This window comes from Stegostoma tigrinum, chromosome 1 (genome assembly GCF_030684315.1).
Source record: "Stegostoma tigrinum isolate sSteTig4 chromosome 1, sSteTig4.hap1, whole genome shotgun sequence".
NCBI lineage: Eukaryota > Metazoa > Chordata > Chondrichthyes > Orectolobiformes > Stegostomatidae > Stegostoma > Stegostoma tigrinum.
The window spans coordinates 11,608,391-11,625,146 of NC_081354.1; the positions used below are offsets into that span (position 1 = coordinate 11,608,391).

Sequence of the window (16,756 nt, forward strand, 5' to 3'; positions counted from 1 at the left end):
AAGAGGCAAGGAAGGAAGATTTGGGTGGAATCCAAAGTGGCAGGCACTCTCAAAAATCACAGATTTCAAGCACTTGCAAGCCTGAATCCAAACAAACAAGGAAAATTGTCTCACGGCTTTCAATGTTTTAGATTAGATTAGATTAGATTAGATCAGTTTCCCTACAGAGTGGAAACAGGCCCTTCGGCCCAACAAGTCCACACCGCCCCTTGGAGCATCCCAACCAGACCCATCCCCCTATAAACCACACACCCCTGAACACTATGGGCAATTTGGCATGGCCGATCCACCTAGCCTGTACATCTTTGGACTGTGGGAGGAAACCGGAGCACCCGGAGGAAACCCACGGAGGCACGGGGAGAATGTGCAAACTCCACACAGACAGTCGCCCGAGAATTGAACCCGGGTTCCTGGCGCTGTGAGGCTGCAGTGCTAACCACTGAGCCACCGTGCCGCCCTATCTGCACCTTCAAAATATAAAAATGAATTTAGGAAGCAAAATAATTCAAAGATCTCAAATTGAATGGAACGCACTCTTTATTACACAGGCATTGACAGACATCAAGTGCATTTTTTCAACAGGTGCATACAAGGCAATTGTAACTAGTAAATCCACAAATTACAATACCAATCATGCCACAAGCATATCAACTGACTGTACTACACTCAATCTGACATTTTATGGTTAGGTTTAGAAGCCCTGTAGTTTTTTTCACTGCATTCCCAATGATTAAAAGCAAGACACCACTGAACTTCACCGGGAATATCTTCATTCGTGGAGATTTGCTGCAAGTCAGCCCAAGTAACTGGCCCAAAGTCAAAATCAACTATAAACTTTAAATCACTGTACATATTTGCATTTTAAATCCAACTTCCACCACTTGCAGACTATATTAACTTAACCAAGGCAATCTCTGCAGGAAGAGAATGTGACAGCTATCTGATTCAAAGTGCTAATGACAGGGGTATGCTTAGCAATAGGCCGCTTACCAACTGACTCACTATCATGAATGAAGAACAAAAAGTACCATGTTCATTAGCTTCTTCAAACTTTTGCGTAATTGTGCGCACGAAAACTGTATAATGGACAGACTTCCCTTTTCCCCTCTCAAATTTAACTACAACAACAAAAGATAAAACAAATCCCCAAACACAAGGTTCAGGACAGAAGGAATGCGTAGTTCAAGGTTAGCCAAGCCTACTTATGTTGTACACCCAGCTACCAAATACAGAAACAATTAAAATTTAACAGTTAAATAAAAGCTACGTAATCTTAGTAAACAATGTCATCCTTAAAAATTGTTCCAATCGAAAATTCAGCCCTTTCGTTATAAAATAAAGCTCATTAAGACTTGCGTAGACAGTGATACAGTTTAAGAATGAACACTGGTTCCTAATTAGTGCCAGTACTGTTGGAACACTTGCTGTGTGTGTGGTCCCCTGCTATCAATTAAAGAACTGTTGAGTCTCATCACTCTAGGCTTTCTCCAAAGATTTGTAATATTCAGTCAGGACTGCCCACGCTTTTGCTGCCATGAAGCCTTCTGGTGGATTCACTCCTTCCTGCGCCAACTTACGCATGCGTGTTCCAGAGATGAAGTCAAAATCTTCGTGGCTTTAAATGAGAAAACGAAACACGGGAATTAAAGAATCGGAAACTGACTCGCTCAATAGAAAAAAAAGCATTCTGCACCCAAGTCCTGTATTTTTAGTTTTGGCATATTTATTTCCTTCATTTTCAAACCAAGAAGGCAGTAAACAATTTATATAATAGGCTGGGTGAGACTGTAAGTTTTCATAGCATGAAGTCAAAATAGCAATATCTTTAAAGTTAATTCAGTGCAGCCCTTTTCTAAATCATCTCTGATGAGATCACTTCCCTGTTGAACCATCTTTTTAAAGACTGTTTTGAGGATTTGTTAGCCTCTAATTTCCCCTTTCTCCCCTTGTGGTAAACCCTGATTTGCAGCTGAGATGGTGGGTGGGCAATCTGGTTCTAGCCCTCTGCCTGTTAAGAGGAATGCAAGAGCAGCCCAGGGAGCCCTTTCCGATGGGGAAGTACTGAGCTTGCATATCTCACCTGTACAAAGTAATGCAGCAGAGACTGATAATGTAAATCTGCATTCATCACAATGCACTACCATGCTGGTGCTTTGCTGTATTTATTTATTTTAACCCTTTGTGCACTGTCCTTTTGAAGGTGATAACATTTGAGAACACATGCTCAAAATGGTCTATACCAATTATTTGCTTAAACAACTGTCAAAAATTGGAAAATGTTATGAATTATTAGTAAGCACATTCTATCATAGTTTTAGCAGATCCAAGAGGGACACAATTTGTCTCATCAGGCCTGCACTAGCTTTCTGAAAGTGTTTAACTCAGTACTTGTTATTTTCCCATGTTACTGCAGCATTTTCCTTTTCAAGTACATTTTCCATATTGCAAATATTCTGTATAGTTCATGCTGTACAGAACATAGAATGTGACATTGTTTCAACTATACTTCACTACTCATGACCAGAATGGACGAGACTGAAAAATTCTCTTAAAAATCATGCTTGGACTTGAATGTGCTGTTAAGGAGCTGCCTAGGATTGATCTTATCCACCAGTTCTATTTTTAGGAGTTTGCAGTCTTTCTTTAGTGCTTCCTGAGTAAAACTGTGCTTGCCTTAAAATATTGTTTGACTGCAAGTCTTGACCCACTCCCAAACCATTACCTGATGTAGTGGTGGCAAAAGATGTTCCATTTTCTCCCCACTATCCAAGACCATTAAGATGACATTTAAGTGAAATGTTACGGCATGACTGATGCCATTTTCCCTATAGTTCACTGCCAACAAGTGGACCATTGTTCAAAGAACTCCAATATACACCTTCTCACTGTCTCACTATATACAGAAAGTGAATGAGTGAATGAATGAAAGATTTATTTATTGTCCCATACATCTTGAAGGTACAGTGAATACAGTGCCACAATCAAATATTAAGTTACAGTAAGGCTAAAAAGAAATTACTTAAATAGAAGTTCATCTCCTGTTCAAATTGAGGTCTCAAGCAGGGTGCCTTCAAGGTCTCTACAGGATGTTTCGGTCCTTAAGGAGTCTGGCTGCAGGAACAGCAACAATGATGTTGATATCCCAGGGGACCCCAACTCCACCTCAGGCAAGAGTCCAGGCTCTGGACACTGGTACAGCTAGCACCAAGAGTCCCGGTCGATCCTGCCCACATCAGTCTGGTCTCAAAGATGAAGTAGTAAGGAAGAAGAAGAAAAGGAAACAAAAAGACAAAAAGTACAGAGAGAAAAACGATACCACCAGTCTGGAGCAGACAGGCTCTGATAAGCACAAACACTGCCTACCGTGCCGGCACCAACTTGGGGTATCATCTGCCTATGGCAGCTTAATGCCCAGTAGAGATTTACACATCACAGGAACAATAGGAGGCCATTCAACCCCATCATGGCTTATCTATACTTCAAATTGACTTATTGATTTTTGATCTGTAATTTAAAAATCCTCCATTTTAAACAATCCCACTGTGTCTGCAAACCTTAAATATAAGTCTCTCCCCAACTGACAGCTCTTGTGACAGCGGTGGAGACCCTACCCCTAAGCTAGGAGGCCCAGGTTCAAGTCCCACCTGGTCCAGAGGCATGTAACAACATTGCTGAACAGGTTGATTAACAATAGCCACAGATCTGCACTGGTAATCAAACACATAATGCCCCACTGAAATATTATGTTGTACTGGATCCAGTAACTCCAAAATCAAGGTCATGTGATGATGGGGAAGCTGCTAAAGCACAGTGCATTTCTGCAAAATGTACCGGTAGCAAACTTATTTCAAAACTTGTAATAAAACAGCTAAGTGAAGTTAATGTTCCAATTCAAAAGAAAAGCATTATTCATCTATTAAGTGTCAAGTTGATTCAGCTAGTCCAAGCAGTTGAACGGCTTTGAACCATTTCCCTACTAAAAAGATTACTACATTTTTCCTCAATTACATCTTCCTTTACCAGCCCAAGGGAACCTTCAACTTCTGAATGGTCCTGATGACTGAAGCAATTGCACTCACTATGCAACAAAATCTCATACTTACTGTTCAGGGTCATAATAGTCCATGCATTTTTTCACCTTGTTATAGGCAGCGACACGAAATGGGATGATTTCCAGAGACAGTAGGCCTGGAGCCATGGTCAGAACTTTCGCCCCATGCGTTGGCTCGTACAGATCCTTCTTAGTCTCTGGATGAGGCATGCCTGCAGGGTCTCGGCCCACTATGTAGAAGTTAGCCCCTGCAATCATACGGGATCTACAGTGCCATTGAACCTGTAATGAGAAACGTGTGCAATGTGTGAATTAAACAAAATTAAATTGCTCATTTTTCCTGACTCTTTTGAAGTAGTGAACTTTTACTTTGATAATAAAAATCAAATGAAAGCTCAAGTTTTGTAACCTCAAGCCTCTTCTCTAAAAACTTTTCCTGTGATCTGGCCTAAGAAATGTTCATTTGTCAGACTGTACAAAAGATCCAGTTAATTACCTTAATATACATAGCCTAAAAAGGGAAGACATTTCTTTCCAAAGTGCCCTGAAATGTTGCTGTGCAGTTGATGGCGTGGGTCACATTGCTATTTATCAAATATCTATATTTTAAATATGAGGTACTCAACCTTTCCTATGCATTGCTTTTCTTATGGTGTGCAGCTTAAAACCTAAGGCCTACTGGAAACACAACCCACAGGGCAGAGGAATCAAACTAATATTTGCAATGTCTCAAGTAACATTCCAGAAATAGCTGTAAATCAGGAAATGGGGGAGCAAGAAACCCAAGCAAATGGCCATCACCACTGAAGTGGTACTGAGCAAATCACAAAAGTTACAGGCTGACGAGCCCCCAGAACGTGATGGGTTTCATTCTTAGATCTTGAGAGGCGCCTGGCAATCTCAACTTTGATAGTGGTTTCCAAAATCTTACCAAAGGCGGAAGTCAGGCTAGGCAGCCTATAATTTCTCATCTTCTGCCTCCTTGCCTTCTTAAACAGAAATCATTTTTATATTAGTTTTAATATATTTTTGTATATTAGTCATTTTACACTGGTCAAAGACCCTCCCTGACTCCATTGATTTGTGCAAGGTCACCACAATGCTTCCACAATCTCCTCAGCTAGATCTTTCAGAACTACGGGTTGTAGTCCATCTGGTCTGGATGATTTATCGTCCTTCAGACCTTTCAGCTTCCCAGGATCTTGTCCTTAGTGATGGCTACTACACTCGCCTCTGCCTACTGACTCTTGGAAGTTCTGGTGTTCTAGGGTCTTCCACTGTGAAAACTGATGCAAAGTATCTGTTCAGTTCCTCTGCCATTTTTTTGTTCCCCATTACTACTTCTATAACTTCATTTTCCAGTAGTTCAATATACACTCGTGCCCCTCTCTCACATTTTATATATCAAGAAACTCTTGCAATCTTTCTAAGTTATATATTTTTATGTAATGAGCTAGTTTAACCTCATATTTCATCTTCTCCTCCTTACTTTTTTTCTGGTTAAGCTTTGTTGTGTTTTAAACAGCTTCCCATTCCTCCTCACCACACAATATGATTTTTCTTTTGGTTCTAAGATGTTCCTGACTTCACTTGCCAGCCACAGTTGCCCCATTCTCTGGTTAGTATACTTTTTCTTCCACAGGATGAATTTCTGCAGTGCCTACTGAATTATTCCCAATATCTCCTGCCATCGTTGCTCCAACATCTTCCCTGCTAGGCTCCTCTTCCAATCAACTCTGGCCAGATCCTCCATTATGTCTTTGTTGTTACCTTTACTCAACTATATTACCATTATGTCTGATTCCAACTTCTCCAACTCAAACTGCAGGGTGAATTCTGGTCACTGTACCTTGGAGGTTCCTTCGCCTTAAGCTCTCTAATCTAGTCTGCCTCATTACACATTATAAATCAGAACTGTCTGTTCACATGTGGGTATCATCACAAGCTGCTCCAAAAAAAAGTCTCGCAGACACACTACAAATTCCTCTTCTTGGAATATGCTATCAATCTGATTTCCTCAGTCATCTGCGTATTGAAATCTCCCATGCTGGGTGTAATTGTGCCTTTCTTGCATGCCTTTTCTATCTCCTACTTCACATCCTGACTACTAGCAGGCCTACAGGGACTTTACATCTTTGCAATTCTTCAACTCTACCTACACAAATTCCACACCTGCTGGCCCTAGACTGCATCTGGCTGTCAATTTAATTTGATTTCTTACTAACAAGGTGACCCTGTCCCCTTAGCGTGTCCTTTCGATATGTCACATCCTTGGATATTTATTTCCCAGCCCTGATTCCTTTGCAGCCATACCTCTGTGATACACACAATGCCATTATCCAAAATCAACAAGTGCCACAAGCTCATTCACCTTGCTTCAAATACTGTGTGCATTTAAGTGCAACACCTTCAGTCAGGCAGTGACTACCCCACCTCTTCTCATAGCTATGTTCTAATTTGCTATTAGATTCTAGATACTTTCCACTTGTTCTGGAAGGCATGGTTACTAAATTTACTGATGACACAAACATAAATGGGAAAGTTAGACATGGAGAGAGCAGAAGGCAGCTACAAAAGGATTGAGACAGTTTAAATGAGTGGGCAAAGGTCTGGCAAGTGGAGTACAATGTGAGAAAATATGAAATTGCCCCTTCTGGCAGGAAGAATGAAAAGGAAGCACGTTATCTAAATTGTCGGCAATTGCAGAGCTCCAAAATGCAGAAAGATCGGAGTATCCTTGCTCATGAACTGCAAAAGGTCTGCAGATGTTAACAGCAAGTAAGTCAAAAAGCCAATAGTGTGTCATCATTTACCGCAAGGGGAATGGAGTACAAAAATAGTGGACTGGTTATCCTTCAGTTATACATGATCTGGTGACACCATATCTGGACTACTGTGAAAGTTTTGGCCTCCTTGATTAAGGATGGATGCAAATGGACTGGAAGCAATTCAGAGAAATTTTAGTCAATTAATACTTGGAAAGGGTGGGTTGTCTTACCAGGAAAGGTTAGACAGGCTTGGCTTATATCTACTAAACGGGGTGACAATATGGTCAGCACCATCTGAATCAGGAAAGTACTGAGCCACATGGGCAAAACTGGAGTACTGCTGGAAAAAGAAACAATTCTCGCAAAATCTTTTGGATTGCACTCATTAAGACAACTCAAGAAATAAAGGGAAAACAACTTTTATAGAGTGTGAAAAGACTGCTGACTAGATGGCAAGTGGACATTGATTGGTAGAGGAGATACCATGGAGAATGCAACAGTTAATGATGACTGACAGGTAACAAAAAATAGCTGGCAGCGATTGACTGGGTGATTCCTTGACCAAAGTCAACTTGTCTGGTCTGAAATTTAAACAAAACTAAGTAGTTAGCAGTCAGCCAATAACTAATGTATTCTCCATGGCAATACCTCTACAGGTCAGAGGCCACTTGCCACCCAAAATAAAAAAGATGCCTTTTTTTCAGTAACACAAGTTCTGTACTATCACATGGCTAAAAGACAAAAATGTAGAACAAGAACCAGAGGAAGTGGAGAGAACATTCTCAGAGGGTACACTCTGAATAAGGAATTTAGTGCTGGTTGACAAAGGATAATAAGTCTGGAGTACAGAAAAGATTGTTTACCAGTGTCACATACCAGGGTTACTAAAAAGGACTGGACAGATCTGGATCACTCAACTGAAAAGGCAGCACGAGAGATTATATGTTACCAGCAGAGAAAATAGTTACAGGAATGGACAATTTAAAAGACAGGGTAATGTTAAATATAACTCTTAAATATAACCTTGAGTCCAAAAATATGTATAATTTTAAGTCATTCTCTGCTGTTCTTTATATTCCATCAAATAGTCTGACCTGCCACACTTCATTACATTTAGATGTTTATTCCTTAAGTTTGTTGCTTTCCTTAAATTTTTTAGTTAATCATGGATAGTGGGTCCAGCTCTTAGAACTTTTCTTTATGTTAGGCATATACAAATTCTGAAATACCTTTTTAAATACCTGCCACTGTTTTACTGTTAATCGACACCCCCCCCAACTAATATCCCAGTGTGTTTCAGTTCTCTCAACTTCCTTGCACCCAGATTTGCCCTTATTTAAGTTTAAAATATAGTAGGCTTTTACCCAACTCTTCCCTCCTCAAACTGAATGTAAAAATTCAATTGTACTGTTGTTACTGCTACCTAGCAGTGCCTTTACACCAAAGACATTCTTTAATCCTGCGTCATTACACAATACCAAGTGCCTGGTCTCTGGTTCCAGAGCCTGCTGCTCTAAGAAACACTCTCAAAAGTGTTCTATGAACTCATCCAGAGTACCATTTAATTGCCATTTTTTATATGCTGAATGTCAACTGCAAGACTAAATGCTGTGACATATAACCATCTCAGCAAAAGCTAATACTTATTTGGCTTTCTCAGCCTTAACTTCACAGCAAAACTCTTACTACAGTTAAACGCTATCAGTTCAAGCCCCAAACCCCATTCTACAGGTTTAAGCATATAATCAAGGCAGAAATTTAAGTAATGAAATGCCAAAAGGTACATTGGCTTGTCCAAGATGCAATTTTTTTTGTTAAGACATTGAACAGATGTCTCATCAGTCATTTCACATGGACATAAAATAATTTCACGCGATTTATTAAGAGCTGGGGAATTGTTCTGCTAACCTAGCTGGCGTTTATTCCTAAATTGTTAATTCTATAATTAACACTGAAAAGAGTTTTGAGTAAAAGAAGTGCCAGAAAACACAACTTTGGTAGCAATTTGTGTAGAGGAACCGGTAAACATTTCAATTCCATGACCTTTCACAAGAACATGTTCTACCCATGTGTGTCATTACTGTTTGGGGGAATGTTATTGCTTGCAAATTGGCAACTCCATTCCATATATCATAGCCATGGCTGCACTACAGGAATATCTAATTGGCTGCAAAGTGCTTTGGGACAGCCTGAAGCTGTGTAAGATGTTATATAAGTAAGTACTAACTCTTTCTTTTATTCATCTATAATGTGTATACTTAATCTGAATAGTTCATCTCCTCTACAAATGGAACACGTCCCATGTGCAGTACAGGTAAATACGCCACAATGTCAGTTTGTTGCAGAATGGTTACTGCGGCATCAAGTAACTACTTTAATTATTGCATTGGACAGAACTGATTCCCTGCCTCACCTCCTCCCTAAATAATACTAAGATTTAGGTAAAATGTATTTGCAGATTGTGCTTTAAAATGTGAATTATTTACAGTATTGCACTCTAGGTGTGAAACGTCCTGTTCTCAATATACTGTTTTGTTGTTCAGAATGCCAAGCACACTAGACCAATCTGCCATCTGTACAGACTACCAGTACAGGATGTAGAGACTGCCAAACCCACAGGTTTGGCAGCAACAAGAAAGTTTTACCACAAACTATTCTGGAAATGGGACTTTACGGGCGGATTCAACAACAGAAAAATAGCGAACACATTGCTTTCATTAGGCAAAATCTGTGCTTGGAAACAGCAATGGTCTATAGCAGCTACAGAAAGATTGTATGCTCAATGTAACAGCAATTCACACATGTAAATAGCTACTTAAGGGCTGGCAACCTTAGGAGTTGTTCTAGAATTGTGTCTCAATTCTACTCCTACAGGAATAATTCAATATGAAGGCTAAATAATGACTTGAGAAACTAGCAAATTTGCTTGAGTGATCTAGTCAAGAGTGTTGTTATCACTCTTCTGAATTCCCCATTGTGTTAGCTTCTTAGCTTACCCAAGAGGACACAGTTTGGTGGCTCAAATTGTATCAGAGATAATAGGAACTGCAGATGCTGAGGAATCCGAGATAACAAAGTGTAGAGCCGGATGAACTCAGCAGGCCAAGCAGCATCTTTTGTGCTCGTAAGATGCTGCTTGGCCTGCTGTGTTCACCCAGCTCTACACTTTGTTATCACAGTTTGATGGCTCATAGGAAATGACCAAGCACACTAACCAAGAACACTCTGGGAGAAGGGGAGATACCTCAGCACAGCTCATAACATCTACATTTGCATTGCTTCATTACTGGTTCATTCATTATGAGGAGCCTTGAAGCCAATTCTTTTGTACTCAAGAGAGTACAAAATTGGGTCTATTAAAATATCACTACATTTTGTGGTGCAGTGGTAGTGACGTCACCTCTGGGCTAGAAGGACCAGGTCCAAGTTCCACCTGCGCCAGATTTGTCTCATAATATGGCCAAAGAGGTTGCTAAAAATAGTTCTTTTAAGTAAGATACAAATACGTAATTCAGCGACTGTGTCATATTTCCAAGCTTTTTCGAGTTTACCCACCTACAATTCTGTTTCAACTTTCGGACTGCAGCAACTGACTATGTGAGAAAAAAAAGTGGAAAACTGGATGATTTTAGCAAAGTTCAAAACAGCCATAACACATTCTTCAAAACTTAAAACTTTTGAAATTGAATGCTGGATTACTGACTCAAGACAGCACGAGTCAAGAGCAGAGCTGAAGAGCTTTAAACAATTTTAGAGTGTCCAGTTCATTTCAAATGACACAGCAGGAGATCGACTAACAAAATAATATCATACAGGTGGTGGTTATTCAGCCTATTGCCCCTTTGCTCATCTTTGAAAGAGCTCTCCAATTAGTTCCCTGGCTTCTTACCCAACATTCCACAATAATTTTCTATCATACTCAGAATAAAGGTTATTGGGTCATGTCTTGCAATATTATTGTAGGCCACTGGGAGCATTGTAAGTAACTAACTCAAATCATTACAGACTAAAAAACATTTATGCAAAAAAGTGGAATACCACAAAATTACCATGTATTTATAATAATTATAACATAAATCAAGTAGACTGTCTCCATTACCATACATACCTTCCAGTTGCTTTAGGCTTGCAAAAATAAGTATTTTCTTAAAAAGTAAACACTACTCTACTGTTTGCAGTTTAAGTTGCTTACTTAGCTACTTTTGGGGGGCCTTATGTTAGGGCCCTTCTCTTTCAGAAACCATTTAAGTGCATCTTAAATTAACTACTCAGAAGGACATCAATTAAAGTGATTCAGGATCTTGAACATCTGGCTGCCTTGGCAGGTAGAGTACAGCAAATTCAAAAACAACTGTACACATTCTGGCAGAGGCTTACACTGAGCTTTTCATATTTTACGTCTGTATTTGCACCTAATGAAAACGGCTAAACTTCACTGGTACACCACATCTGATCAGGCCCATGCTCACCTACACAGTCTAAAGTCAATTCTGCGATAAAAGGTTAGTTAGTAAAATCTTGGGAACACAGTAGTTTTAACTGTGCCCTTCATCCAGAAATTTCTAAAATTAATTGCTCGCGCCTCCACATGCAAATTAATCCAGAGGAGTTTTGAGTAGAGAAAATGGTTGAGGCAATCAACTGATATCCAAAATGTCGTAGAACACTTCCCAAGTGTTCATTTGCCAAATGGTATTTCAAGTTACTGAGCTGTTGCACTACTGTAAGTAGCAATAGAATTATATGTATTATTACAGAATTACAGTATATGATGCAAATTTATGAAGTCAAAACAATGGACAAACTATGTAACTTAATGAAAGCTAATTGTTAGTGGACAGCAAACAGGAAGCAGATTTGATTAATGCTTACTGACCAACTTTGCACTAAACCAATCATTGGCAAGTCCAAAGACACAACAAGTTTGATGGACTGAATAGCCTTATTCTAACTGTTCATCAGGCAGAGAGCGCAAGTCTGTTTAGAGACCTGATAACCAACACATTGGGAGAACAAGTATTAACTGTTGCACATCAAGTGGCATAATATGTTGCTACTTCAGGAATCTCTTAAAACAATCTCCCCTTTTGTAATGAGTTAAAGGGAAAGAAAGGAAAAATAAGTCACCTCGGTTGGTCCAGCATACATCATGGGAGATGGGAAGATGGCCACGACAGTAGACTCTTGTTTAAGTATCCTCTCTTCCAATACAGCAGCATGCTGCTTCATTCTCCATAATAAGGGTACATCATCATCTTTTGTCCAACCACCTAGTGGATGAAGAAGAAGAACTGGACGCCTATAACCACGTTCAATCAGCTGTTGAAAGGTATCCTGCATCAACAGAGCATGCCCATTGTGCACTGGATTGCGTAGCTGAAATGCGAAGACAGCGTCTAAAAGAATTAAAACAATTAGGACAAATATAACTCCACCTTGATGTTTACTTCAATGTTACTGCCACTCCCACAAATAATTTCAAGGTTGATCTCCAAATGAGCAGTCAGTAAAGCTCCCAGCCACAGCACACCATATACTTTATGGCCTGGAGTTTCCACTCAATTGCAGTGATTTCTCTGGTGCAATTCACCTCCATTAGCATAAACAATTCCAGAATTTTAAATGCAAACTGCACACTGTGCACTTTTACGTTTCTGCAATCTTTTTCTCTAGTTTTAAAAGCGTCCCTCTGGAGGCAGTTCCCACCCACAAAACTGGTCACATCCACAAACCCAGATTGAATTAATCACCATTTGAAGTTTCTGCTCATGCTGAGTTGCAGGCAGTTGAGGATCATCCATGAGTTGAAATGAATCTTTAAATCATCAATACATTAATAGATTTCAAACAGTTTTCCAATTTATTTGCTATATAATATAGTAATGAAATGACTACTGTACCCTAATCCAACCAGGTCAAGGCTGTGGTTTATATACTTATTTTGTGATAAGCACCTGTTTACATCTCCATCCATCAACATTTCCGACATAGAACTAAAGCCCAACAGAGCCACCCTTCTATCCAATGAATACAGCTTGCCTCCCTCATTGTTTGGTGGTAAAGGGAAATTTTCAGATACTCTTCCCTAGAAAATAGTTCAACAACTTTGTCTGAAAATTCAATCAGAACTTCTCCTGGATCACAACAAAATGGACAGATGGACTTCTTTAACAAACATCACTAAGATTTTTCTCAAACATCTGTTTTCCTTGAAAAAGTGAAGATTTCTCTTTTTTTAAAACTCCAACACTACATATCAACATATGAATGCCTCAGTGAATACACAGAACTTACAATCTGAATGTGATTTGGACTTTCTGACTAATATACTTCAATATTTCATTTGTTTCATGGATTACTGATTAGCATTTGTTAGCCAAGTGCATTTGTGCTACTTGAGTGCCAGTTTGCCTCATAGCATGGGTTGAAAGGATGATGTTTTCTACCCCACTACTAACCTTTACTATATAATCCATGTCAGTATGATAATACTGTGAAAGACTGCTGGTCATTTACTATACTGACCATTTGTGTGATCCTGCATAAATTGGCTGGTGTGTTTCCCTATTAACCAGGGGCTGCACTTCAAGAGCAATCCAATAGCTGTGAACTGCTTTGGCTAGTCTCAAAGCTATGATGCACGGTACTCAAGGTAAGTCCTTTCTTTTGTTTCAATTTCATGAACTATTACATCATTTGTGGTTTTGTGCTTTACTAATTTTCCATTCCTAGACAGTGATTTCCATGCGTATGTCTTACAGTTGACTTACAATGGTCTTGCCTCCAGGCATGTTGAGTCCAAGTCATTTTGCATTTCCTAAGTTGTCATCAGAAATCATTGCCCAACTTGTGTTGCTGATTTAAGGTAAATTAAATAAAGTGGCACTTCCAAAAATTAACCCTTGGACACACCACTCAGTTCTCCACTTCTCTGCCCAGCATATAAAACATAGCCAATTTCTGATTCACTCCAAAAATTCATTCTGAATACAGATAGCTTTAAGTTTTAAGGGTCATCATCCCAATGTGGGGTAGTCACGATGGTTGATTCATCTTTACTTGTCTGATAATTTCATACGTCTGCCAATTTCATAACTTAGCCAATGCTATGAAACAATATCATCTCAGCTTCTGCTATTGATTGACTACTTTCCTCAGGAGAGATCGAGTATACTGCTTATTTCAACATGGCCATTCCAGCGAGCCAATTCAAGTTTTCTTTTTAAATTCATTTGTGGAATGTGGCCGTCAGTGGACCGGCATTTATTGCCTGCCTTTAGATGCCCTTGAGAGGGTGGTGATGAACTGCCTTCTGAACCGCTGCATTCCACATGCTGCAGGTTGAGACACAACATCTTCCGGGGCACATTCCAGGATTTTGACCCAGTGACAATGAAGGAACGGCAATGTATTTCCAAGTCAGGATGGTGAGCGACCTGGACAGGAGCTTGCAGGTGGTGGTACTCCTACATATCTGCTGCCCTTGTCCTTCTAGAGGGAAACGGCTGCAGGTTCGGAAGGTGCTGTGTCTGAAGACATGGTCCATTTTGAGAGAAAGTCCTAAAATTTATGTTGTGTTTAGACTCTAAGCACGAAACTGGGAAACCCTAGCTCTCTCATGCCATCAGATAATATTATTCTTCACCTTCTTAAGCATACTGAAAGATACTTGACGGGTCCGGTCACATCTTAGATTAATTTCTCATGACAACCATCCTCTTTCTACTTAGGTTTACACAACCAAAAGCTTATATCAAACAAGTCATCCAAGACCTAAAAGATTGCAAGGCAAGATTGAGGAACACCAAAAGATCAGCATGATTTAATAAACTGAGAAAAGATTGGGTAGAAAGCACTTAACATGTTCCTATGCTCTGAACGCCAACAACCACAAACAAGCTTGATGTTTTCTCTTAAATCAATTATACCGATCCACTTTTTTAAAAACCATATCTTCTGACGGTTTCTCTTGCTTCAAAAATGCAATTAAGAACATAACTTGTTGCTTGCAGCCAATTCCTTGCTTCAAAAACCTCCCCTATAATATTCGCCACAACTCCAGTCGTATTCTTCACTCAACTTCCCTGTCATTTTTTAGATCCATGCCTTTGTACTTGAACCTTTTGCCACAGTAAACAACCTGCACAGAAACCATTATACTGTCCTATGTCAGTTGATAGTATGGTCATGTCAAAAAAAAATCTAGACCTTCATAAGACTGTTAGCTTAGTCACAAATCATGCCAACATATCCAGCCTGATTGCAAGTAATGCACATCTATTGCTGCTCCTTGTGAGTGCTGTTGAGAACAAAGTGGAAAGGTACAAACTACAACATGGATAGAGAAAAACATTCATGTTAAGAGAGATACCTTATGACATGATCTGCACTCCTGATATATTACAGGCATGTAAATATCAACACATATGGTTGCCAGGTGGATAGTCAAAGTAAATTCAGAACCTCAACCACATTAAAGTTATATAATTGGACTTACTGAGAAACTGATTCTTAATCCCAAGATCAATCCATTCTGAATAGGAATATTGGCTCCAAATGCATGGTCAATTTTTCAGAACGCACGTGATCACATCAAGGTTCTTTGTAATGTCCCAAAGACAAATTCAGCACCAAATAAATGACTGTGCTCACTGACACCACAAAGAGGCAATGAAACCAATACAAACAATCAAATTGATGGCAGTTCAGGCAGAAATACAGCCAAACAGCAGGAAGTTTTACAAGAGACAGAAAAAAATCTGCAGATGCTGGAATCCAAGGTAAACAAACAGGAGGTTGGAAGAACACAGCAAGCCAGGCAGCATCTGGAGGAAAGGAACAGTCAATGTTTTGGGTATAACCCTTCTTCAGGGCTCCCAGTTTTAAAAGACTGGAATAAATTATTTACACAACATCAAGATCTAGCTAGACTATGGGTATTTGTATCAAACCATCACATGAAGCCACTTTGACTTTTTTGATCTTACTAGTGAATTCAGTTTTCTCTAAACTGAAAAAATTACTTATAAACATCCCTTTAAGGTTACCTGCCATATCTCTGAGGTGAAGCTGATAAGGCTGTTGCAGTATACAGGACTCTGTAAAGCAACATTAGGTGAAGCATTTTTTAATTCATATTGATAGTTGCACATATTGATTCTCCTATCCAGCTGAATGAACTATTTGCTTAAAACCCTTTCAATATCCAGCCAAACCTCCATTGCACCAACATCTTAAGATGAAGACTGCATAAACCTGTATCAACAAAAAGCCACTTTAAAAACAAATGCATCTATAAATGTCTACAAGCCAATGGGACTGGCTGCAGTCACATTGAGCACAAGGGAAGAGAGTTGTGGTTGTAGCAAATCAATCATCTCAGATGCAGGACATCATTGCAGGAATTTCTCAATATGGGGTCCCAGGCCCAATCATCTTCAGCTTTTTCAATGACTTGCCGTCCACATAAAGTCAGAAGTGAGATGCTTGTTGATGACTGCACAGTGTTCAGCATAATCTGCTACTCCTCAGAAACTGATACTGTCCTTATCCATATACAGTAAGACCTGAACAACACCCAGGCCCGTTTATCTCACATGACAAGTAACATTTGCAACTCGTGCAAGGCAATGACCATCTCCAACAAGATAGAATCTCACCATCAACATCCTGGTGGCTTAACAGTGACCAGAAACTGAACTGGGCAAGTCATATAAATTCTGCACCTATAACAGCACGTTACAGGCTAGGATTTATGAGGTAACCAATTCAAATATCCCCACTGCATGTTTACTATCCATGAAATTAAGTCAGGAGGATAATGAAAACTCTCCACTTACCCAGATGAGTCCAGCTTTGAAACTCAGAAGCTTGACACCATCCAGTACAGAGCAGCCAGCTTGATCGACATCCCATGCTTCATTGCCTTCACCATTAA

At 39.6% G+C, this 16,756-nt stretch overlaps 1 protein-coding gene across 2 annotated transcripts in view; it reads right to left on the reverse strand.

Annotated features, from left to right (window-relative positions):
* Positions 1-519: 519 nt before the first annotated feature.
* Positions 520-16,756, reverse strand: part of papss1 (3'-phosphoadenosine 5'-phosphosulfate synthase 1) — a 55,113-nt gene continuing 38,876 nt past the window's right edge. For both annotated transcript variants that reach the window (XM_048533763.2, XM_059651682.1), the window contains 3 exons: positions 11,947-12,215; positions 4,104-4,333; positions 520-1,615 (listed from right to left, as the gene is read on the reverse strand). In XM_048533763.2, the coding sequence (XP_048389720.1) occupies positions 1,477-1,615; positions 4,104-4,333; positions 11,947-12,215 (638 nt within the window). In that variant the 3' untranslated portion in view covers positions 520-1,476. The remainder of the gene's footprint in view (positions 1,616-4,103; positions 4,334-11,946; positions 12,216-16,756) is intronic.